Raw genomic sequence first — 25,826 nt, 5'->3', positions numbered from 1 at the left:
TTAAGGTTCCTTAAGGAACCTAAGACTAAAATTCAAAAATTGCCTGAACCAACTTTGACAGTTACATCGACCTCGGCTCTGGCTTCGACACAGTCTTCATTGGCTATGTCCCCAATACCTACCTCGATGCCAAAAGCGTGTACTTCAGAGCCAACTTTACAGGCCTCCGAACAGACCTCTGTACCAACAGCATCGGTGCAGGCTTTTTCAGCACCGTTGCTCTCTGCACCGTATCCACCCTCGGAACCATTGTCTGTTCTGACTGACTCGAAATTGGATACATCCATGCAAGCCATGACAAGATATTCATCGTTGATAGACCCTTTTCTGGGACATCAGTACAGCCCATTCTTAGAGAGGCCTGAATCCCCATCAGGATTGTCCATGCGGTCAACTAGGAGCCTTTCAGAACTGGATGAAGTGCACCTTGTCGATCAGCTGCTGACGGCCAGAGGGATCCCCACTCTAACAAAGATTACTCTCCATGTTGAAGGTAGTCAGATTTCCCCACAGACTCCAGGCTACTCTCCTCCTTCAACTGCTGTGCAAGCCTTGAAGCCCCCTGAACTGACATTAGCGTCCCTTACTTCATTTCCACAGGTGGACCTCACCGTGGTATAGGAGACGTCCCTGTGGCTCCCATTGCATTCGGCACCTGGACCCTCTCAGGATCTTGGCTGTCCCGTCGACACCGGAATACCTGGCTCTGCACCTATTTTTTTCCATGGCACCGTCCACGATTTCGGGTGTCCTTTCGGTACACAGCCATCTTGAAACTTCTGGTTTGGTGGCTGGTCCGTCGGAGCAAGGTGTGACCCCGGTTCCAAGGTTGTCATGCTCGGTTCCGGGCTCCCATCCCTCTTCGGGCTTGCTGGCCTTCCAGGCCATGGAGAGGGCCCTTGCCTCAGTAGGTAATCCTTTGGTGTCGGAATCATTACCCAGCACCCTCTCTGCGCCACAGCTGACACAAGCCACTGCTGTTGAACACCGGGTACAAGAGCCTCAGGATACCCCGCCCCAGGGTGCTGCTTCTTTGGAGTCTTCCCCAGAAGGTCCCACTGAGGAAGTTCGCCATAAGAAATCATGCAAGAGGAAGCATGTAGACTCCTCTGAAGAGTCTTTGACCGAAGACATGGATTTCGATGATGGGGAAAGATCCCCATGGTCCTCCTCCGACGAGGTGTCCTTTGGAGACATTCTTGAGGTCTTGAAACAGAGGGGTGGCTGGCAGCCCCCCAACCCTTCCTCAGAGGAGTCCGTGTTCCTGCAGGCTTTTCGTGCCCAGCCCCCTACCTCCTGGGTGACCCCACTGCAGACGAGCTTGTCCAGCTCATTGTGCAGCATGCATGGAAATGTCCTGACATCACTGAAACAATTCCTCGGAGGCTGGACAAAATTTTGTCACCCCCAGAACAGCATCCACCTTGGTCAAAGCGTCTTCCAGTAGACGCCATGGTGGTGGCAGCTGCTACCAAGAAAGAACTGGCCGAGGAGAGCCAGACTGTCCACTCACCCAACAAGGAGTGTCTGGCGGTGGACAGGCTAGGGAAGTGAGCCTTTGCTTGATCGATCTTTGCAGTCAGGTCTTTGAATTATATGGCACACTTTACCAGGCTCCAGAGAGACTTGATTAATGAACTGTCTGAAACCTTAGCAGGATTTGTGTCTGATGAGGTCTGGGATAAAGTAGCTTCACAGCTAGCTACCCTCGAATCCATTTCCAGCTCCTCCATGCATCTGATATCCCATGCCATGGAAGGAGCTGCCAGAGCGGCGGGTTCAGGCATCGTCATACCAGCCTATACGACTTTGCGGACCCCTTAAAGTCCTTCTTCTTGAATGCTGTAATTGAAGCCACTTCACTTTTCGGCCCTAAAGTTAAACACACACTGGCAAGGTGCAAGCAGATCAGCAAGGCCCTTACTGCAGTAGGTGTACATTTTTCGGCTCCTCAACATTCCTATTCTAGAAACCAGAGGAATGGAAGGATGTGGCACAAAAAATCACAGGGTCATTTCCGTGATGCACGTGCTGAGTTCTTCCCTAGAGGCAGAGGGGGTAACTCTAATGGAAGGCGCCCCTTTCGGGGCAGGGGAGGTCCGCGTGACCAGGGTTCCAAAGACTCTTTCTCTGGCCAACCCTATCAGCGCTCCTGAAGAGCGGCCCGATTGCTTTCCTCTGGAAGCAATCGGGGGACGTTTCTCCTTGTACCTTTCTGCGTGGCATACAATAACAGACTCATGGGTAGAATGGATAATCACCAGAGGATACCACATTCCTTTCAACCTCTACCCCACCACCCCTACCCGAATTCCCGACATTCAACCCAGTCAAAGGGAAGCAGCAGCACTAGAAATTCAAAAGCTGTTCAAAAAAAGTGTCATCCAAGAAGTCCCACCATACCAAATAGGATCTGGATTCTACTCGAGATTCTTTTTAGTGCCAAAAAAGACAGGGGACTGGAGACCGATTCTAGATCTCAGCTTGTTAAACAAGTTTATCAAACAAGAGAAATTCCAGATGGTCACGGTTCAGTCTATTCTCCCCTTGCTGAAGAAAGACTATTGGATATGCTCAATAGATCTTCAAGATGCGTATACCATATAAAAATGGACAATCGCTCAAGAAGATACCGCCGCTTCCGTGTATGGGGCCAGTCATTATCAGTTCTGAGATGTTCTTCGTGTTTCACTGTTGCAGTCATTACATTTGGGTTATCTGCTTGCAGGTAGCCCTCAGTTGGCATGATTAGCTAAGTCTTGGGTCCTGCATCGGTTGCTGTCCCTTCTTCCATGATGTCAGGTCGTCAGGGGGTATAAAACATGCAGCCGACGCCATTACATTAGTCTTTCTTGCTGTGCGGTGCCAGAAGCAGAAGCAGTTCACAAGTGCCAGTCGGCCGACTCCTGAAATTTTCATTTTCGAGTTTCAGAACTGAAGTCTTCAACTAAAGCTAAGTACCCCGTTGGGGAAACTTTTTCTTGCTCCTTACCGATGTCAGTAAAAGTTAATAATTGCATTACTTGTGGAAAGCAAATACCTCATAATGATTTTCATTTGTACTAATTCCTGGTGGTGGTGCTGCGGTAGAGTTGTCGCCTCACAGTAAGACGCTGTCCGGTTCGATTCTCAGCTAGAGCGTCTTCTGCGTGGAGACATGCGTGAATGGGCATACCTTCGTTGAAGGTTGTGCGTCAGGCCTGACAAGCCGGTATGTAAAAATCAACTGCCAATCATTAGCGGACCGGAGTTCCACTGTGGCGACCCCTAACCAGGAAAAGCCGAAAGACACAAAACTGTATTCCTTGCCTAGGCCCTGACCACGATGTACCTTGCTGTCGGTTTTGTGCTTTATTTAATCAGCGCACTATCCGTCGTCGGTATATTTTCGCCTCTAAATATTTCGGTTCCTGGTTTAATTATCCAGAAATGTCATTGGTTAGCCATCCGACTACTGGGATTCCAAAAAAATGCAAAGATAAAGACAGAGACAGGTCGTCGAGGCGCCGGTACTCAGTGAGGCGCTTTCGCAGCCCCTGATACCCGCTACTTCTGATTCGCAGGCCTCTACTGAGATCAGTATGCCGCAAGATGCTTCAACTATGGAACCCGCGGATGTCTCTACCTTGGATGGGTCCAGAGCCACTGTGCAGGCACCGGCTTTTGAGAGTGTATTCAGGCCTACGGACTTGCATATTAAACCAACCCCTCCTTCTTTACTTCGGCCTAAATCTCGATCCATGCCTAAAAAACCTACGCACAGGCCAAATGATAAGAATGGCTGAAGATCTAATAACTCTAATCAGGGGTAGCCAACCCCCCCCTTCTAAGAGGCCTAGGACTGAAGTTGATTATGAATCTTCTGATCAGGATTCTGTTTTTTTTTAATTCTTCTGATGATCTGGATTTGCCCTTATCTACTTGTGAAGATTCTGATGCAGAGGACTCCATTCCCTCTGCTTCCCCTCCTGAGGATTTTTCTTTTGGGGAAACCTTGCATACTCTAAGGGAGCATTTCCACTGGGAAAGCCAGGATTTTTCTGATTCAAAAAAGAGGCTTAGGGATTTTTTTCTACCACCTCAGCATAGGCCTTTAGCTATTCCTGCTGTACTAGACATTGTTGACTATGCTTTTTCGGAATCTAGTTTGGCCCCCGATTCCCTGACTCCTGCTCCCAGAAAACCTGACAGATACTACAGGGTCCCTGAATCCCACAAGTTCCTTTTAAAAATCCTATTGCAGATCCAGAGACAATTATGCAGGGGCCCAAGGGCATTAAGGCTTCTACTGCTAAAAATCCTGCCCCTTCTGATAGAGACTCCAGGGCACTGAATAGATGGGGTAAGAAGGTTTACACTTCTGCAGCCTTGGCCATTAGGGCTTTAAACTGCCAGTTTCATATGTTAAAGTATCAGCAACATGTTATTGGACTGCTTAAACAGAAAATTATGTTGATTTCTGACTGTGTGGAAAATAAAGAATTACAGGATTTAATGCATTCTGCTGAACAAGTTGGAAAACATACTTTGCAATGTGGTTTTGATTCATTAGAGGCCTCTTGCAGGGCTGCTGTTACTGGGTCTGTTCTCAGAAGACTCCTTTAAATCAGGACCGCCTGTTTGGCAACAAGGCTGAGGAAGTTTTTAAAAAGATGGAAGATAAAGTTAAATCTATGCAAATGGTTAAAGATTTTTCACAAGTTCAGCCTCCTAGGTTTAGTAGGCACTGGCCCTCTAAGAATTGGTCCTTTCCAGCCCCTTCTAGGTCTTCTCAAGCCAAACCCAGACACAGCAAAAAATCCAGGTTTCATTCCCAGAGGACACGCAGAACTAAGCAGTGGGGGGCCTCCACTTCCAAATCTGGTAATAATAAGACTCCCCCCATGGGAAACTGTCTCAATGACTTCTTTTTAAAATTTCCAAGGACTTAACTGACTGCCTCTTTGGGGGGGAAGATTGCTCTTCATGCAAAGAATTGAGAACTCATTACCCAGGACAAATGGGTTTTAAATATAGTGTCCCATGGATACAGATTTCACTTAGACATGTTGCCAACACCAAGCGGGTGGCCGGACCTACCCCCAAATCAGTAGGCAGAGGCCCCAAAACAAGTACTTTCTCTCTTAAGCATGAGGGCTATTCAACTGGTGCCAGGTTTCTACTCGAGACTTTTCCTGGTACCCAGAAAAGACCATTCATGGCGTCCTATCCTGGACCTGTCTACTCTAAACAACGTTTTGGAGATTTCAAAATGCAAGATGCTGACTCTTCACCAGTTACTTCCTATGCTAGGCAAAGATGCCTGGGTGGCAACACCAGATTTAAAAGAAGCATACCTGCACATCCCAGTCAGGGAATCTTGCAGAATTTAACCTACGCTTCAAAGCAGGCTACACACACAATCAGTTCTCTGCACTGCCCTTTGGCTTATCTACTGCGCCCAGGGTATTCACAAAGTACCTAGCTCCAGTTATTGCATTTTGCAGGCAAAGAAATATTCAAATATACCCATACCTGGACGATTGTCCAATTTAGGCAGAAAGCCATGACTTACTTTTGAGTCATCTGGCCTTTGTGCAAAGGGTTCTAACTTGTCTGGGGTACACCATAAACGAAAAGAAGTCACCCCTAGTACCCTGTCAACAAATTATATTCCTGGGAGCAAGCTTGAATACAACTTTCAGATGGCTTACCTCACACCAGAGAAACAAATTCATTTGACAACCTACTTCAAACAAGTGGCCACAAAAACCCTGCTATCTGCAAGACAAATACTGCAAGCCTTGGGATTCATGGCCTGCTGCATTCTTCTAATTCCACATGCAAGACTGCATATAAAGAAACTACAGTGGTACCTAAAAAGCCTATGGTGTCAACATTCTCAAGACCTAGAAACAATGACACCTATCATACCTTGCCTACGTCAAGAGTTTCTTTGGTGGGCAGAGGCCTGCCACCAAAACAAGGGACTACCTTACACACCACCCCCTGCCTCCCAAACCTTAGCAGATGCACAGACTATGCATGGGGGGGCTCACCTGGCAAGGAAGTGCATTCAAGGCAAATGGAACCCAAGTCAAATGCACCTGCATATCGGTCAAAAAGAAATGTTAGCTGTACAGAATGCTCTGACAGCCTACAAGGACCACATTCTTCCAGGACAACTAATGGAAAAGACGGACAACACCACTTATGTGGTACATAAACAAGCAGGGGGGTACACATTCTTATCCCCTCTGCAGACTAGCCATGGCATTGTGGAACACAGCCTTGAGCTACCAAGTGCACCTACAAGCTCAATTCCTGCCAGGAAAATTAAATACACTGGCAGACAGACTAAGCAGAAACCTCATGGATCCACACGAGTGGAAACTGGAACCAAGGATTTTCAACATGTTGACAAGCAAATGGGGGAGCCCAGATATAGACCTGTTTGTTTCTCCCCAGAACTACCAGTTGGACAAATTTTGCACAAGGACTCCCCACAAACAAGCCTGGAAAGTGGATGCTCTGTCCTTCAGCTAGAAAAACCTATCAGTCTATGCCTTCCCCCTCTGCCTCTGCCCCCCAAAGTACTTCTAAAAATCAAAGAGGACAAACCAAGGATGATTTTGATTGCTCCAGACTGGCCGCGCCAACACTGGTACCTCCTCCTGCACAGTGTGTCACAGTTATCTCCATGGCACCTGCCTCAGACTCCTTCCCTGCTGCCTCAGCAGGAGAACCTGATTCTGCACCCTCAGCTTCTAACACTGAACCTTGCAGCCTGGCTAATTACGTAGTCTCTCCTATACCATCCCTCAACAAACCTGTGATGGATATCATTTTAGAGGCAAGGAGGCCTAATACTAGAAAATCTTATGCTGAAAAATGGAAAAGATTCTGTGCCTGGAACCAATCTCAAGACATGAGCACAGCAGCTCCCAATTTACCACAGATTTTACAATACTTAACTGAGATGCTTAACAAGGGCCTGTCTTTTTCCTCCGTTAAAATCCACACCTCAGCTATTTCAGCTCATTATAGCACAGAACCTCCCCTCTTCTCTCATCCACTGCTCAAGCAGTTCCTCAGCGGAGCCACAAATTTGAGACCATCCAGGAGAGCTCCAACCCCAGCCTGGGACCTTAACTTTGTCTTGGAGAAACTCACTCTACCTCCTTTCGAGCCAGCTGCTACTGCAGACTTAAAATTTCTTTCTTGGAAAACAGCTTTCCTTTTAGCAGTCACTTCAGCTAGAATTGTATCTGAATTTACAGACCCTTATGGCAGTTGAGTCTTTCATCATCTTTCATGCAGACAGGGTGTCCCTCAGAACCAATACATCCTTCATGCCCAAGGTTGTATCCAGTGTGGCTCTTAATCAGTCCATTCATTTGCCAGCCTTCTTTCCCAGTCCACAGAATAAAGGGGAACGGATACTGCATTCCTTAGATGTGCACAGACAACTTAGATTCTACTTGGACAGGACTAAACCTCAAAGGAAATCTGAACAACTGCTGGTGGCATTTGCTGCAGGGGCAGAGGCTAATGCTATTTCAAAGCAAACCATTTCTAAATGGATAAGCCATTGCATTCATTTCTGCTATAAGTACCATGGAAAACCTATCCCCCAGGGGATCAAACCTCACTCCACCAGGGCTGCATCTACCTCTACAGCCTTTCTCAGAGGCGTCCCTACCAAGGACATTCTAGAAGCTGCTACCTGGTGTTCTCTACATACTTTCACCAAGCATTATCATTTGCCAATTTTCTCTAAATCCAGAGCTGGCTTTGCCACTGCAGTCTTGCAGGACCTTATAGCTGGCCCTACTGCTATCTAAATTCCTCCTCCTCCCAATCATAGCTTTGGGAATCTACACAAATGTAATGACTGCAACAGTGAAACACGAAGAACATAGTACAGTTGTGTGCACTCAGCATAAATGTAGATGTTCAAGTGTATTCACTGTTGCAGTCCTGGTTACCCTTCCTCCAGCCCCCTAATGTCTTTTGGCTATACCTCTATTTTCCTTTACTATGCTTAAAAGCCTTTTTGGTGTATTTGCTTTTTTGTTGGAGGCATATCTTTGTGCTTTTATATTTAATTGCTTCCCATTAGGGGGGCATCTGACATCTGGGGCAAGAAAAACTGATGTAATGGTGTCGGCTGCATGTTTTATACCCCTGACGACCTGACGTAATGGAGGAAGGGACAGCAACCGATGCAGGACCCAAGAATTTGTTAATGAGGCCAACTGAGGGCTACCTGCAAGCAGATAACCCAAGTGTAATGACTGCAGCAGTGAATACACTCGAACATCTACATTTATAGTAAGTGTACACAACTGTACTTTTTGCCCTTTGGACTCTCTGTAGCTCCCACCGTGTTCACCAAGTGCATGGCAGTAATAACAGCTCACTTGAGACTACAAGGATTCCGGGTGTTTCCTTATCTGGGCGACTGGCTCCTCACCACCTCCACCCAGCGTGTACTGGAAGAGACTCTTTTATATACTCTGAAAATAGCTCAACATCTGGGTATATCCATAAACTGGAAGAAGTAAATCATTGCTGGATCCTTCCCGTGTCCTGACAGAGTGCTCTTCAAACTATCTGGAGATATACAGAGCTGAGTATATTTTTCTGGCACTTCAGAGTTGTGTACTGGTAATTATTGTTTGACTAATTTTATATCATTGCTGGCTGACTTCAGAGTTGTGCACTGTTATTTTTGCTTCACTGTATAGTTTTTCAGATCTCTGCTGAAGGTGTTGGTTTTCCCAAACCCACCCTCCCTATTCCTGTCTTGTTTAAATTTGGAGGCTTTTGCAGTTGCCCGCCCCCACTGTAGATTTGATTTGGGACACTCCCCCCAGTCCCATCTCTTTACCTCATTCTACCTAATAGACTCCTTCTGCACTTGTTTTTAGTCATTTTTAATTTAATTGCATTTTTTTTAACTGTTTGGTCTAACATTGCTACATACCCGTGCTAGCTTGCACTGCATTTGAATTGTTTTAGTGCTGTTTTAGCTACTTTTCTGTGTATATATATATATCTATGAAAAAATACCTTTCCTGTAACTAGTGTAGTCCCTTTTCAGATTTGCTGTATCCAGGACTGTATGTAAGCTTCTGAGCCCCCCCCCCCCCAAGCTTTCTGTGTTGGAGGGAAGCCTTCTAGCTTATCAGTGGGAGTGGTAAGCACTAGGTACCCTATCTACCACATAAGGAGTGGTTCTGGCCCAGAAATTGTAGTTATTGGCCGTTTGGGCAGTTTTTCCATCTCTCTCAACTTTCTGATTTAAAAGCCCGCATTTGCACTTGTTTCCCCCCTTTCCTTTAACTAGTTTAGTCCAGGTACAGATTCTTAGTTTTAGCACTTGGATTTGCTTATTCGTGATCAGCACTTGTTCAGAACTTGTAAGCACTAAATAACCTACTAATTACTCCTTAATCCTCATTACCTAGAGGAAAACAGTTTAGGTACTTACTTTCCTCACTTGCTTAGAGAAAAACAGCTCTTGTACTCACTTTCCTCACTTACCTAGAGAAAAATAGTTTTTTATTCTGGCATATCCAAGGGCCAGTGTTCTCTCCTGTCTATCTGATGAATATGGGCATCTTGGGGCCATGTAGAAATTGCCTCATGTACACAGACAACCTTCTTTTCCTACCACCCAACACTACAACCTGTGAGAGATGCACTTGTCTAGCCAAACTGGTGGTAAAGCTCTCTCCAATCAAGACTGAACTTGACAGTCAAGAGAAGAAGGTAAATACTTTCACCACACCACACTCATCACATAGTCTCACTAAATCTACACCACCAAAATCCACACATAGAAACACAAAAACATTCGCGGAGGCTCTCAGTAATAATCTTCTCAAGCAACAGAGACCTGCAAAGCAGAAATGCAAGCAACCTCCACTCCCCAACACAACCCAAATGACACATAGCCTGCAGATTCAGTGTGCCACTCAACCACAGCCAGTAAGGCAAAACAACGTACCCAACACACTAGTCATAGGTGACTCTATAGTTAGGCACACTGATGTCCCACTCACCAGGCTAAACAAGGAGAAGGTTACTGTCAGCTGCCTGTCTGGTGCCAGGATCCGCCACATAACCCACAAACTCAGGTCACTCCACAACAAATACAAATATAACTCTGTCATTGTCCATGTTGTTGGTGTGAACGACCTGAGACGTACCTCCCTGGACTACATGAAAAGAGACATGGAAGAGCTATCCGATCTTGTAGCCCAGGCAGGTATGACCCTAGCCTTGAGTAGCATTCTGCCATCACCCAGAATGATGCCACAGTACAAGGAAAAATGATTGACTTCAATTGGCTAAGCTTCTGGTGCCATTCTAAAGGGATCCAGTATCTGTTTGCCTGGGATGACATGGTCGACAGACCACGATGCTTTGCCAGAGATGGCCTGCACCTGTCACCCCTGGAATTCCAGATACTGGCTAAGGTTCTTGCCACCCCTATAGTGCCTTTTTTAGGCAAGGTTCAAATGACAAATTCACCACCATAACAAGAACAGGCAAGCAAAAATTGAGGGTGATGCTACTCAATGCTAGAAGCCTAAATCTCAAAATGCACTCACTCGAGGCACTCCTTAAAATGGAGAACATTAATATCTGTGCAGTGACTGAGACCTGGTTCAGGGCTGCAGAGAGCACCCCTGCACTACCAGGCTGTAACTCCTACCACACTTTTCGGCCATGTAACCTGGACCGGAACACCAAAGGCGGAGGTGTGTCCATATTCATTAAGGATATCCACACCTCCAGGCTAGTTGCTCAGCATAATGCAGCTGAGGTTATCCAAGTGCAACTCACTCTGGGCAAAACTGCAATCCACATTGTAGCTTGCTACAGATCACCCACCATGCCCCAGGATTCCCACTCCTCTTTTCTTGATGTACTGGAAAATATTAGGGTTCAACCAAACACCCTAATAGTGGGCGATTTCAACCACCCCACCATTAACTGGGAAAACTACTTGTGTTCCAACTCCTTTGCTCAACGCTTTCTGGAATTCATAAACTCCATTGCCCTGGATCAACTTATCCACACCCCCACCAGGGCAACAATATCCTAGATCTAGTCATTACCAACATGAGTGACCGGTGTTCCACACCTGAAGTCAATGCCTCATTGGTCCGATCCGACCATAAGCTAATTACCCTAGATATCCACATCCTGCCCCCACCCCCATTAAGGAAACCATGATAAAAAATTTCTCCAAAGCTGACTTCATGCTTAAGACAGAAGTGGTGAACTTCATGACACCCATGCAGATGGGCAATACAGTTAAGACTACTGAATCCTACACAATTGCATTTTATAAGCACTTACATGAGTGCATGGATCGTGCTATCCCAAACAGAACCAATACACTATCCTCCAAAAAAGGAAGCCAATATGGTAGTCCCCTGCCATAAACAAACTGTACAACAGAAGGAAGAAACTGTTGCAAAAGAGAGTAAAATCCCTTGAGTGGAGGAGCTCCCTGGTCAGCCTCAGTAAGAAGCTGCAATCCCTGATAAAATCCTCCAAAGCTAGTTACGAAAACAAAATCGCCACTGATTCTAAAGACAGCCACAAAGCATTCTGTAGCTATGTCAAGAATCTCAATGGCAACACTCAGATCTACTCTGTGTTACAGCACAATGGCACTAAATATACAAACCCAACTGATATTGCCAACATCCTGGCAGGTTCAGTGCTAACTTTACCCCCCATCACCCCGTAAAGAGCCCATCCCTATACCAGAAGAATGCAGAGTTCCTGTAATCACGGCTGCACAGGTAAAAACCACAGTCTCCAAAGCCAAGAACACAGCATCCATGGGACCAGACAACATCCCAGGCTGCGTTCTACACGAACTACATAACGAACTGGCACTCCACCTAAGTATCATGTTCAATCATAGCCTCACCTCAGGCTTTGTGCTTGCTGAATGGCGCACAGAGACGGTTATCCCACTCCACAAGGGGGGAACCACCTCGGACCCCGGGAACTACCGCCCCATTAGCCTGATGAGCCTGGTCTGCAAGGCCATGGAACATATCATCATGGAACTTCTAAACAAAGACATTGGTAATCTCCAAACTCTGGACCCCACCCAGTTCGGGTTTGTAAAAGGCAGATCATGTCTCCTAAACCTGATAGACTTCTTTGAAGCAATCACCAAAGCTGTAGACAAGGGTAAGGTGGTTCACACAGCCTATCTAGATCTTGCCAAGGCTTTCAACACCATCCCCCACTCTGGAATTACAGATAAACTCACTAAAGTAGGTATAAATCTCTATGTCACAAGATGGGTTGCCAACTGGTTCACTGACAGAACCCACACTGTGAAAGTAGCAGACTCCAAATCCGACTTCAGACCAGTGATAAGTGGAGTACCACAGGGTTCAGTCCTGGGTCCTCTCCTGTTTGGTATCTACTTCTCTGAAGTACAGGCTAGCACAGAAGGTCTTTGGCTAATAAAGTTTGCAGATGACGGCAAGCTAGGAGCCATAATCAAAACTCCTAATGATGTGGACATCCTACAAAAGGGCCTCAGTGAGACAGATGCCTGGTGTCAAAGCCATGGCCTCAAACTCAATGCCAAAAAGTGCATTGCCATCCCCTTTGGTAAAAACTCTGTACCCATGAACTACCACATAGGTGGTAGTCTACTTAACACCAAAAGTGTGATTGGGACACAAGTGGACAGTAGTCTCTCCTTTGATAATCACATCGCCACAGTAGTCAGGAAATCCTTCTACATGGCACACCTCATCACAAAAGGTTTCTCATCCAGAAAAAAAGAGGTCATTGTTCCCCTCTGCTCATCACTCATTAAACCCATTATAGAGTAGAATGCCCCTTTTGGTATGTACCTCACAAGACATCTACAACAACTGGAAAGGCCACAGAAATACCTCACAAAAAGGATTACTGGCCTCAAACAGATGCCCTACACAATCTCAAAAAACTCCAGCTTTACTCCGTCGCATATTGCCTACTCAGAAGTGATCTCTGCCTAACATACAAAGCTATGTCAAACCCAGAGCTGTTGGACATGCTCCACTTAAGGAATTCCCAATCTCTCCGAGCTACACGCACTAGGGACCTAAACCTTGTCACCACAATAAACAAAACATGCCGGAGGGGATAGATTCCTGTCCCAGAGACTTCCCATACTCTGGAATAAACTACCTATCTATATCAAACAAAGCTCCTCATTAGCACTCTTCAAAAAAAATCTTGATGATTGGATTGGATGGAAATAGGAAAGTCACCCCGGGGATCACCTCTTTGGCTCTGCTCGACAGTGGCACATGAAAATCATTTTCTTGGGTGGCAAAAGCCAGGGTACCTTTTGGCTGGGCTTGTATAGGCCCCAGGGCCGATAGCCTAGTACCTACCTATGAACCCCATCTCAGTCCCTATAATTCATTGGGGTAGTCCTGGACACGAAATATTGCCAAGCATCCCTACCAGATCACACGCTTCAAAGGATAAGATCCCAGGTTCAGCTGATAACTCTGTCACAACCTATCCCCGGCTCGATCTGTACTTCAACTGCTAGGGTCTGTGGTAGTGTCCATCACCATAGTGCCTCTAGAGAGACTCTACATGAGACTTCTGCAGTGGCTACTACTAACCCAGTGGTACCCCTTAACAGCACTCTCTGTCCTTCCTAATCCGAGTGACTCAGAGATTCAAGCAGGACTTAATGTGGTGGATGAAACCAGACGGACGACAGTGGTCTCACCCCTTCTGCCCCCATCAACCCAAGGCCACGGTAACCACGGATGCCTCCATGATGTGGTGGGGGTGGGGCTGTATCAGGGAAATACAGTCCAAGGTACCTGGTCAGAAACAGAGGCCCGTTTGCATATCAGCGTCCTAGAACTGAGGGCAGTGCATTTAGCATTGCAAGGATTTTGTCATTCCGTCAGGGACCAATGCAATTCAGTCAGACAAACATGTCAGTTGTCTGGTACATCAACAAACAAGGAGGAACAAAATCCTACCCTCTGTGTCGAGAATGTGAGAATTTGGCAATGGGCGATAGCTTCCAACCACTTTCTGATAGCAGCACACATTCCCGGGAGCTCCAGCGTGATTGCGGACAAGTTGAGCAGATGCATTCTTCAGCCTCATAAGTGGTCCCTCAATCCTCTTAATAGTGGCAAAACTTTTCAAACGTTGAGGCCAGCCTTGCTGCGACCTATTCGCCTGTCCAGGCAGTCACAAATGCAGCAACTACTTTGCCCTGATCCCCCTGTTGGGGGAGTCACTGAGGGATGCTCTGGTCCACGATTGGCCCTCAGGTCTTCTATATGCTTTTCCTCCTCTCTCTTTCATTCTCCTGCTCCTGTAAACAGCCCTTCAATTGAAAAGCAAAGTGTTCCTCATTGCCCCCCTATTGGCATTGATAGGTTTGGTTCGCCTTCCTTTGGCCTCACCTTCTAGATCAACTATGGATTTTAGAGCCATCCCTGGAGTTGATCTCACACCCACAAGGATTGATTCACCCAAACATCTGCAATCTCAAGTTGACAGCTTGGTTCCCTCCACTTCCAGTGATTGTCGGGCAGAGTGACCTATCTTCCCCAGTACGTAATATGTTTATTGCTTCTCATAAATCATCCACCAGAGGGACTTATCTCAGCAAGTGGAAGAGAGTATCGATGTGAATACAGAAGAAAAGCCTAGATTCTTTTTACAGGACCTATTACCACCATCCTTGAATACTTAGGAAACCTACTTGATTAAGGCGTAGCAGCCTCAACTATTCGAATTCTCTTGGCTGCCATTTCTAATTCTCATAATGGATTTCAGAACTCTTCCCTTTTGTCTCACAGACTTTGCAAAACATTCTAAAAGGGCATCATCCATATTAAACCTTCTTTCAGAGAACCAATAGAACCCTGGGATCTCTCATTATAGGTTCATAGATTAGTACTAAGCTAACTGCCCTTGTGAGCCATTTTAAGCCTAGCCAATTCTCCCTTGTGAGACTTAAACCCTGCACCTTGTGCTTGTAAGGCAAACACCTTAACCATTAGGCCACCGTCCCCAACCCCCTTATTAATAATTTTGTAATTAGTCTTACAAAATCTAACTGGACCTCCCTTTGAACCAGCATCTAATTGCAATCTTGACAGCCATCACGTCAGCCAGATGCATATCAGAACTTGAAACCTTATGCATCAAGCATCCCTATCTTATTTTTCATAAGGACAGAGTATCACTCCGAACAAATCTGTCTTTTTTGCCAAAAGTTATCTCAGATCTTTCCATCAACCAGACAGTTGACCTCCCAGTATTTTTTCCTAACCACTGTAGTAGAGAAGAGTATTGTTGTCGCTTGTTAGACATGCATAGACAAATGTGTTTCTTTCTTAACAGAACAAAATCTGTCCGGAAATCTGATCAATTATTTGTGGCCTTTTCAGGACACAGAATGTGGTGTCCTGTTTCCAAAGTAACATTAGCAAAATGGTTGAGGAATTGCATCACGCTCATTTATGACAAAAATAACCTTTCAATACCACATAGGATCATAGCCCACTCTACCAGGTCAGTGTCCACTTCTGCAGCTTTTCATGCTAGAGCCTCTTTGAATGACATTTGTGCGGCCGCAACTTGGGCCAACCCTCATACCTTCATCAGTCATTACAAACTGGACTTGGCCAGCAGAGGAAGAGCATCGTTCGGTTCAGTGGTGCTCAGGAGCATCCTTCCATAAGGGCCTCCCAGGAGCAAAGGTAGTTGGGGACTCTGTCCCATCGGTAAGGAATGAATGAAGATTAACAACATCAGATAAAGAAGTTATGTCGTACCATAACGTTCCATCTGTGTTGATCTTCATTCATTCATTACTTCCCACCCTCCTTCCCCCTCCAAAGGCTCCTAGGGGATCGCATTGGCTCCTGTGTCATCCAAATAGGTTCACTCTGACCAGAGACAGCCTCTGCTTTACTTTTATCTGACAAACTCGATCTGAGGTGACAGGGAAGAGGGCATTGTGGGTAAAACCTTAGCTGAAGAGTTTAGGGCTGGTGCAAGCTTGGTAAAAGGCCGGCTCAGTTCCGAGGACGGAACCGATTCCTGTCGATAATGAATGAATGAATGAAGATCAACAACACAGATGGAACATTATGGTAATACATAACTTCTTTTTCTGTAGAATCACCTACCTCTCCATGTAAAGCAAAGCACTTCTCTTACACTATACAGATACAGTGTGGACAAATGGGTGGGTAATCACAAAGTCACCCATTTCATCATCCTTGTCCCTTATGGATAGGGGCAACATGTAAATGTTATGCTAATGTCTGGGTTATTTGTACTTAAAATGTAAGGGCTAAAAAGTTTATGGGAATGAATGGCTTAGCTTCTAAAGATCCTCATGGATCAGTAGTCCGGTAATTACCTATAATCTGAGGCTGGGTCATGAAAGTACTGGAAAACTTGAGTGAGTGCAATTCATTTTTTACATCAACCCAGATGGTGTGATGCTATTATTTAGAGGTGCTAATAGAACTAAGAAAATCGTGACACTGCATACAGATTGTAACACAAATAGTTACATATCTGCTGTAGGAAACATACTTAGGTCTATTATAAAGCTTATTATTTCACAGAAAATTGTTTCTATTAGCATAAATTTTATTTCTTTTATGAAACAGTAGATCTCTTTCTGTACACATTTTTTCTTTTGATCATGGATTATCTTATTTTGTTGTATTTCTTTTGTGTACTCGATTTTAGTTGAAGGTTTACTTTGTAAGTTTTTTGTCTACTTGTAAGGGATTTTCCCATCTTTGTTGTCGTTTCTTTTTTGTAAAGGGCACATTCTCAGTTGGGCAGCAACTCACTAGGAGAGAATGATCTGGAAACAGCTCTGCAGAGACTGGCTTTGCGTCGAGACAACTACCTAAGTGAAAAACAGTACTTTGAGGAAGAGCAGGAGAAGAAGCTGCAGGTTCTGGCAGCAGAAGAGATGGATGAAAACAGTAGTGGCTGCAGCACACCAACAGGAAGCAGCTTCTCCATAGGGACAAATCGCTGTGATTTTACAGATGTATCGGGAGTATCCAGTGGTTTTCGAGCATTTATGCATGAAAAACTACAAATTGTCAAACCTATTGAAGGTACTGAAAAATGGTCCATGGTTAACAAGAATGTACTGTTGATGAGTTAATTTAGAAAGATTATAAATGAGCAATTCATTGATTTGAGAATATAACATTAAACTATCTAGTTAGTCTGTTTAATTAAGAATAAGTCTCTATATTAATATTGATAATGCCACTGTGGAGTTTTGTGGCCATAAGTGTCCGCTGTTCATATAGGCCTTTGACATCACTGGAATTTTAGAGACTTTTGGCAGTCCCAGTCTGCTTGTTGAAACATTCTTCATTTTCTTTTAGGTAGGCGTAAGAACATCTCCTTGGTTCTTTTTCTGCCACTGATCATTTATCAGACTTGCTGTGAGAAGCGTTATCAACTAAAAATGTTTTTTGTAAGATTTGTATTGAGACTATCCTTTCTTTGAGTATTTCTGATCCTCCATGTTATTCAACATAGGAATTCCTGAGAAAGTGATCATGGTTTCCCCTCATGTGCTTCTGGGAGTAATGCTTTGGTACTGTGGCTCCATTGCTTTACTGAGAATTGGTTTAAATAGGTGGTGTCATTCAAGGGGGATCCATTATGTGTCAGCATAAAAGAGATGCTTATCAATCCAACTTGCTTTGCAGAAACTGGCTTGCACCTCTTATTCCAAGGCGTTTGGTTACTGCCTAAAGCCTTTGCTACCCCAGTGGTGCCGTTTTAGACATAGTCCAGCTAATGGGCATTCCGACATAACAAACATATATCATGCCCAAGAATGGATCACATAAAATATGTCTGTTCAATTCCAGAAACGTCAGCAACAAAATGCCTGATCTTGAGGCTCTCCTGCATTTGAAACATCCAAATTTGTGTCTTTACTGAAGTCATAGTTTAAATCTAAAAAAAACACTCCCTCCAAACTTGGGATGTTATGTAGTCCTATTTCGCCGTAATTCCTGCTGGATGGGTTCGGAGCCGATTCTCAGCTTCGACTCTGCCGATACTAAAGCTCGAGAGCTTTTACTGGCTCGAGGCTAACCCATATTCCATGGTGCGTCACAGCAATTCCCCAGATCTCATTTGCTGCGAAAGCTTCAAGGTTATCTCCTTACTGGCTCGTTGGCTAAGTAGAAGATTTTTGGATAAATCTTATTATTTCTCGTTCTTTTTCTTAATAGTTGTTGGTTATTACCTGTGTGATTGTGGTTGAGTGCTTGATCCCCTATTCCACCTTTTTAGGATCGTACTGCCCGTTTTAGTTAGAGGGCCATAGTTGCCCATTTAAATTAGAGGGCCTTTCCTCCCAGAGTGCTAGTACTTTTTCCTTTTTTAAAAAAAAAAAACTTTTTCTTCTCTTCATAACTTTGCTGTTAGTTATAGTTAAGTGTTGGTGGTGTTGTTATTGAAAATTGTTGTTAGCCTTGTTTTCTTGTCAGCATGTCCAAAGAGAAAGATAGAGAACATAAGGAACACTGCCCTTCGAGGTTCAAGAAATGTGACGAGTGTTCACAAAAAATGTCATTGACTGACGGTCACACTAGCTGTGTGTACTGTCTGGGAGAGGCTCACTTGCAAGAACCCCGTATCCTTTGCCATGCCTTCAGTACTAGGGTTCTTAATGAGAGGAAATGTAAATTAATAGACAGGGGTCTTGTGACAGGAACAGCTGGAACTTGGTCAGACAGCTCCCAAAACTGTGAAGAGAAAATATTCGGTTCCAGCATCAGAGCCATCTAAAAAGTCTAACGTGATGGAGCCAAAGAGTTCTGGCTCCGATTCCACTTCTGTCTCAGTGCCTTCGTTTTCTTCGGTGCTGAGGCAACCTTCGGTATTGAGACACTCACCAGCTATCGACCCCGCTTCACCAACATTGAGGTCTCCTAGTTTAGAGAGGAGAAGATCTCCTTTTATCTCCACCCATTCCTCCAGGACACTTTCAGATGAGGACATCGAGAGGGTGGTGAAGAGGCTGCTCTGTGACCCGGCTCTGGCTAAAAAGTAGCTCTTTCAGACCCAAAGGCTTTGGAGCCATCCCATTTACAGACTACTGCTCCTCCTCCGACTGCTTCGCTCTCTGAGCCAAACACTTTGGGTTCTTTCATGTTGGACCTTCGGTTCCAAGAATTCTTTCTGTTTCCTCGGAACCGATAACTCTATCCTCAGCAGCTCAGTCTGGAGCCAAGGGATCTGGGAGCTGAAGCTCTCGAGTCAACTCCGTGAGGGATAGTCATCCCGGCTTTTCTTCGGAACCAACCCTCCCTCTCGGTTCCCACTTTTGCTTCGGAACCTGTCCCTCCTGCTCGGTGCCGACCTTCCATCTCCTTGGAACGGAGGTAGTCTTCAGAGCGAGGTAGAAAGGCCTAATAAGCAGTAGAGAAAACTTTGTCCATTGCCAAAGCCCTACCTTTGGACCCGATATCCCACCATTAGCCGGCAGGAACCTCTTCTCTCCCGCCACCCCCTCAGGATAGGGAACCAGACCAGAGACTCAAACAGCCCCCATTGGAGGTGTCCCCTCTTCCGCGACCTCCCCAGATTATCCCACTGGAGAGCTTCCTCGGAAGAGACTTTGTAAGAGGAAGCACATTGACTCACCTGAGTTTGTCACATCAGACACTGATTTGGATGAGTTAGAAGGGTCCCCTAATCCCCCTCTGAAGATGTCTCCTTTTCTGACATCCTTGAAGTCCTTAAAGGGACGATTGGAAGACCTCTAACCCTACTGCGGATGAATCAGTGTACCTTGAGGCCTTTGGTTCCTGACCTTCCACCTCCTGGGTGACACTGCCTTATGACCAGCTCTTGGGGGTCATATCCCAGAAAGCCTGGACTCCCGCGGACACAGTGGAGCCTGTCCCGAGGAAGCCAATCAAATTTATGACTGCTCCAAAAGATAAGTCCTTTCTTTCTAAGAGAGTTCCTGTTGATGCTGTGGTGGTAGCAGCAGCAGCCTCGTAAAAGGAGTTGTCTGAGACATCTTCTAATATCCATCTTCCTAATAAGGAGTCCAGGACGATGGATAGGTATGGAAAGCGTACCTTCTCTTCAGCGGCATTTACCTTAAAATAGCTGAATTATATGTCCCATTTTACTGGACTTCAACGGGATCTCTTGAAGGAGTTGGGAGACGCCCTTAAGGGTTCAGTATCTTCGGGATTCACGGACAAGGTATCTGCATAGCTCTCCACCCTTACATCTGTAGCTAACTCCTCCATGAGGTAAATTTCCCATCCAGCGGACGGAGCGAGCAGAGCAGCCACAACAGGAATTTCTCTTAGGAGACATTCCTGGATGCATCTGTGTAACTTCACGGAATCTTTCAAGTCTTCCTTTACCAATGTCCCCTTTGATGGTTCAACTCTTTTTGGACCGCAGGTAAGAGAGACTTTGACCAGGTGCAAGCAGGAAGGGAAAACCTTGTCTGCTGTCTGAGTCCGTTTCTCCCTTCCTTCTAGACCCTATCCCAAGGGTCAAACAGGAGAGGAAAACGTGTTTCCGTAAATCCCAAAAAGGTTTCCCTCAGGTACAAGGTCAACCCTCCCCTAGAGGCAGAGGAGGGAGGATATATCGGAAGAGGCCACCCACGCGGCAGAGGAGGTCTGCAACATCTGGGAGATGGAGATACTTTCTCTGATAGTCTCTTCCATCGCCCAACTGTCCGTTTCTGGGGGCAGTCGGGGGTCGTCTTTCACTGTACCCAAGCTCCTGGCTACAAATTTCCCAAGATCATTGGGTACAAACCATAATATCCAAAGGTTACCTTATTCCCTTTGTTTCCGATCCCTCAGTAAACCGGTCTCTACCAGACGTGCCACCTATTCAATTAGACCGTGCAACATCAGAGGTCATCTCGTTGCTGCAAAAAAAGTCATCCAAGAAGTCCCCACAGAGCAAATAGGATCCGGAACTTACGATTCTTTTTAGTTCCAAAAAAGACAGGGGACTGAACATCAGTTCTAGATCTCAGCAAATTCAACAAGTCTGTAAAGAAATCGAAGTTCCAAATGGTCACTCTGCAGTCGATATTTCCCTTTATCGGGAAAGACAATTGGATGTGCTCAGTAGGTCTTCAGGACACGTACTACCACATCAAAATGGACAGGTGCTCCAGAAGACACCTACACTTTCGGCTGGGAGCCAGTGATTTTCAATTTCGAACACTGCCCTTTGGCCTCACTACAGCCCCCAGAGTGTTCACCAAATGCATGACAGTGGTAACGGCTCACCTAAGACGTCAAGGATTCCAGGTGTTTCCGCACCTAGATGACTGGCTCCTCACTGATACCACCAAGCACCGACTAATCAGAACCAGGGACGAGACTATCCTTGTGCGCCAGATTAGGCATTACAATAAACCTAAAAAAATCAGCCTTATCTCCATCGCAGCACATTGTATTCTTAGGCACAGAAATAGACTCAACCACCATGACAGCAAAGCTGACACCAGAAAGGATAGAATCATTACACAACCAAGTCAGATTCTTGCTGAAGAGAGACAGAGTACAGGTCATGATAGTCCTTCAGGTCCTAGGGACTATGACTTCCACCATTCTCTTAGTTCCCCTAGCCCGTCTGCACATGAGAGTACTTCACTGTGGCTACTATTTGCCCAGTGGTCAATGCAGGATCTCCCCCTATCTCACCAAATACTCATCACAAACTCCTGCAAGAGGGAGCAAACATGGTGGTTACATACGGGTCAGCTTAGAAAATGCAGTCTTGACCACAGACGCCTTATCTGGGAATGACGGTCCAAGGTACTTGGCAGGATCACGAGAACCACTTGCACATATATGTTCTGGAGATGAGAGCTGTGCTATATGAGTTGCAAGCACTTCACAGTTCTCTTCCCACTGGGACAATTGCGATTCAGTCAGACATGTGTGTAGTGTGGTACATAAACAAGCAAGGAGGAACATCCGACGCAGGACCCAAGACTATTTTAATCAGGCCGACTGAGGGCTGCTGCAAGCAGATAACCCAAATGTAATGACTGCAACAGTGAATACACTTGAACATCTACATTTATGGTAAGTGTACACAACTGTACTTTCCATCCTACTATCCACACCCTGAAATTGACAGCGTGGCTGCTCCAATTCCACAAATAGCCAGGTGTGTTTCCCTTTCCACTACAGTCAAACACATTCTGATTTCTTCACACAAACCTTCCACCAGGAAATTATATTCCAGTAAATGGAAAAGGTTCTCCATTTGGGCAGCATACCAAGGCATAGATCCCTACTCAGCTCCTATAGAGAGACTATCCTGTCTTTCCTGGCATCAATTTTTCATGAAGGATTTGTAGCTGCTACTATCAGAATTCAGTTAGCTGCCATCTCTAATTATCATTTTGGCTACATGGAAAATCCAATCATGTCCCACTCTTTATGCAAAACCTTTATGAAAGGAGTTCTCTTTCTCAGACCTCCAATCAGGCAACCACTGGAGCCTTGGGACCTAAACCTAGTTCGTGCATCTTTAATTTCTCCACCCTTTGAACCCTCTTCTTCATTGGATCTGAAATTCTTGTCTTGGAAGACATTATTCTTAGTGGCTATAACGTCTGCCAGGAGAGTTTCTGAATTGCAAGCCCTCACCGTTCGATCTCCTTACATTGTTTTCCATAAGGATAGAGTTTCACTTAGAACTAATCTTTCCTTTATTCCTAAGGTATGTTCAGAGCATAATCTCAACACAGCTATCGAACTGCCAGTTTTCTTCCTAAATCATACTAATAAATCAGAGTACATACTACACCAGGTGGATGTCCACAGAATTATCAGGTTTTACCCGCACAGGACTAAAGAATTTCGAAAATCAGACCAATTATTTGTTTGCTTTTCAGATAAAAATAAAGGATTGATGGTTTTTAAGGTCACCTTGTCTAAATGGCTTTTAGACTGCATTTCCTTTGTTTACAAAGCTGCTGGCAAACAATTACTAACCAAAGTAAAAGGTCATTCAGCTAATTCAGCAGTTGTAGACAAATCTTTAATCCACACAAAGCAGGGAATCCAAAACATGCACAAATAATGCTGTTGTACAGTTGCTTCTTACGTTTTCGTCAATCCACTTCATCAGAATAAAATAACCCTAAAGATAAGCCCAATATGTAAATGGGCTTATCTTTAGGGTTATTTTATTGTGATGAAGTGGACTGACGAAAACGTAAGAAGCAACTGTACAACAGCGTTATTATTTGTGCTTGTTTTGATTCCCTGCTTTGTGTGGATTAAAGATTTGCCTACAACTGCTGAATTCGCTGTGCCGTTTCATTTTATTAGTTTTGTGTTTGGCACAGAGATCACTTTTGTGTTTAAAAGGCCATTCAACCAGAGCAGTTTCTACTTCTTATGCCTTTAGAGCTAAACTCCCAATTGATACCATTTGTGCAGCAGCTACTTGGGCAAGACCTCATACCTTTGTCACTCATTACAAATTGGATTTGGCCTCCCAGGATAGGTCATCCTTTGGGTCCACTGTGCTGAAGAGTCTCTTTGCTTGAGCCACCCGGGATAAAGGTACTAGGGACGCTGTCCCATCCAGCAAGAATTACGGCAAGATAGGACTACGTAACATAAAGAAATTATGTACTTACCATAATGTTCCATGTTTCTAGTCCATCTCGCCTACATTCTTGCGTCCCACCCTCCTTTCCCCTTACTGTTTTCTGGAGGAACTGGTGGACTATCAGTTATGCTGTCTGACCTGGTTGTAGTTATCCGTCCACCTGGCATGGATAGTAATACAGAGTACTCTGTTTGTATGGGCATAGTTATTAATAGTTGCTGACTGTTATGTACCTATTTACTTTCTTGCAAACAAGATCTGGGGAATTGCCGTGAGGCACCGTAGGGTAGGGTTTAGCCTTGAGCCAGTAAAAGCTCTCGAGCTTTAGTATTGGCCGAGTTGGAGCAGAGAATCGGCTCCGAACCCATCCAGCAAGAATGTAAACAAGACGGACTACAAACCTGGAACATTATGATAAGTGCATAACTTCTTTTTTCTGCATACCATGCTTTAAGATTCAATGGCAACTGTGGTGGTGTCTCCATATCATTAACAGGAAGATTCTCAGAGACCCCCAGACAGCATTAATTGAACTCCTTCCTGATCACCAAAAACAGACAAATTTTGCACTTTTAGCTTGTTATGAGATCAGACAGGAGTCCCCGTGGACTATGATGTTTCCAGATGGCATTGTGATCTGTAGTGATAGTAGGGAGCAGGTTGACGAGACCCTGGAGAGGTGGAGATATGCTCTAGAGAGGAGAGGAATGAAGGTCAGCAGGACTAAGACAGAATATATGTGTGTGAATGAGAGGAAGGATAGAGGAATGGTGAGGATGCAGGGAGTAGAGTTGGCGAAGGTGGATGAGTTTAAATACTTGGGATCAACAGTTCAGAGTACTGGTGAGTGTGGAAGAGAGGTGAAGAAGAGTGTACAGGCAGGATGGAGTGGGTGGAGAAGAGTGTCAGGAGTGATTTGTGAGAAACGAGTACCAGTAAGAGAGAAAGGGAAGGTCTACAAGAGGGTAGTGAGACCAGCTATGTTATATGGTTTGGAGACAGTGGCATTGACAAAAAGGCAGGAGTCAGAGCTGGACGTGGCAGAGTAAAGATGTTAAGATTTGCACTGGGTGTGACGAAGGTGGACAGGATTGGGAATAAGTTTATTAGAGGGTTAGCCCAGGTTGGATGGTTTGGAGACAAAGCCAGAGAGACGAGATTACGTTGGTTTGGACGTGCTGTGGAGGGATGCTCGGTATATTGGGAAAAGGATGCTAAGGATGAAGCTGCCAGGTAAGAGGAAAAGAGGAAGGCGTAAGTTAAGGTTTATGAATGTGGTGAGAGAGGACATGCAGGTGGTTGGTGTGACAGAGAAAGATGCAGAGGACAGGAAGAAATTGAACAGATGATCCGCTGTGACGACCCCTAATGGGAACAGCCAAAAGAAGAAGGAGAAGCTTGTTACAGGATGCCCACCATATTTCCTGGTAATTGTGTAAGATTCCTAAATGTATCTGATGAACTGCCTGTAAACAAGATCCACATTATATTGGGACAAACTGGAGTACCTTTTGAAAGGAAAATAGAAAAAGTTGTAGCCAAACTTAGAGATCCCGTGATGGGAAAAATAACAGAAATCCTATGGAGATAATTCTGAAATGTTATGAAAATTTGTATGAAGTGTAGGAAAGAGGAAACCTAGAAGGACAGAAATGGAAATATTTATGATTCATAGGTTCATAGGATGATGAGAGGTTCTCCGATTCGATCCTCGGCTGGGGTGTCTTCTGTGCGGAGTCTGCATGTCCTCCCTGTGGGTCGCGTGGGTTTCCTCCGGTTTCCTACCACAGCCCAAAGACATGCTGTAGGTGGATTGGACACTCCAAATTGGCCCTAGGTGTGTGTGCCTTCAGTGGAAGGTTGGGCACCGGGCTGGCAACTTGACACTGTAAAACTCCACTGCCAGTCATGAGCAGCGGACAGGTGATTCGCTGTGGCAACCCCTAACCGGGAAAAGCCGAAAGAATAAGAAGAAGATAGGTTCATAGGATGATACTAGGCTATTGGCCCAGAGGCCCTTATAAGCCTAGGCAAGAATTTCACCCATGTTCCCAGAAAGTCCGCGCCTATTTCCCCGTCCAGCAGGGACACAGGTGGGATCCCAGGGGTGTATTTTCTGTTTCCCATCCAGT

General features: G+C 45.2%; 1 protein-coding gene across 1 annotated transcript in view; it reads left to right on the top strand.

Moving 5' to 3' along the window:
• The window catches only part of TRAK2 (trafficking kinesin protein 2), a gene marked incomplete in the record, with an annotated part of 1,082,163 nt that overhangs the window by 872,600 nt on the left and 183,737 nt on the right, over nt 1-25,826 (top strand). The window contains 1 exon segment of the mRNA XM_044060504.1: nt 16,852-17,156. Within this exon segment, the coding sequence (XP_043916439.1) occupies nt 16,852-17,156 (305 nt within the window).

Source organism: Protopterus annectens, chromosome 2.part0 (assembly GCF_019279795.1).
Source record: "Protopterus annectens isolate FY-2018-M chromosome 2.part0, PAN1.0, whole genome shotgun sequence".
Taxonomy (NCBI): Eukaryota; Metazoa; Chordata; order Ceratodontiformes; family Protopteridae; genus Protopterus; species Protopterus annectens.
Note: the sequence above shows the minus strand (reverse complement) of the source record. Positions and strands in the feature narration are given on the sequence as shown.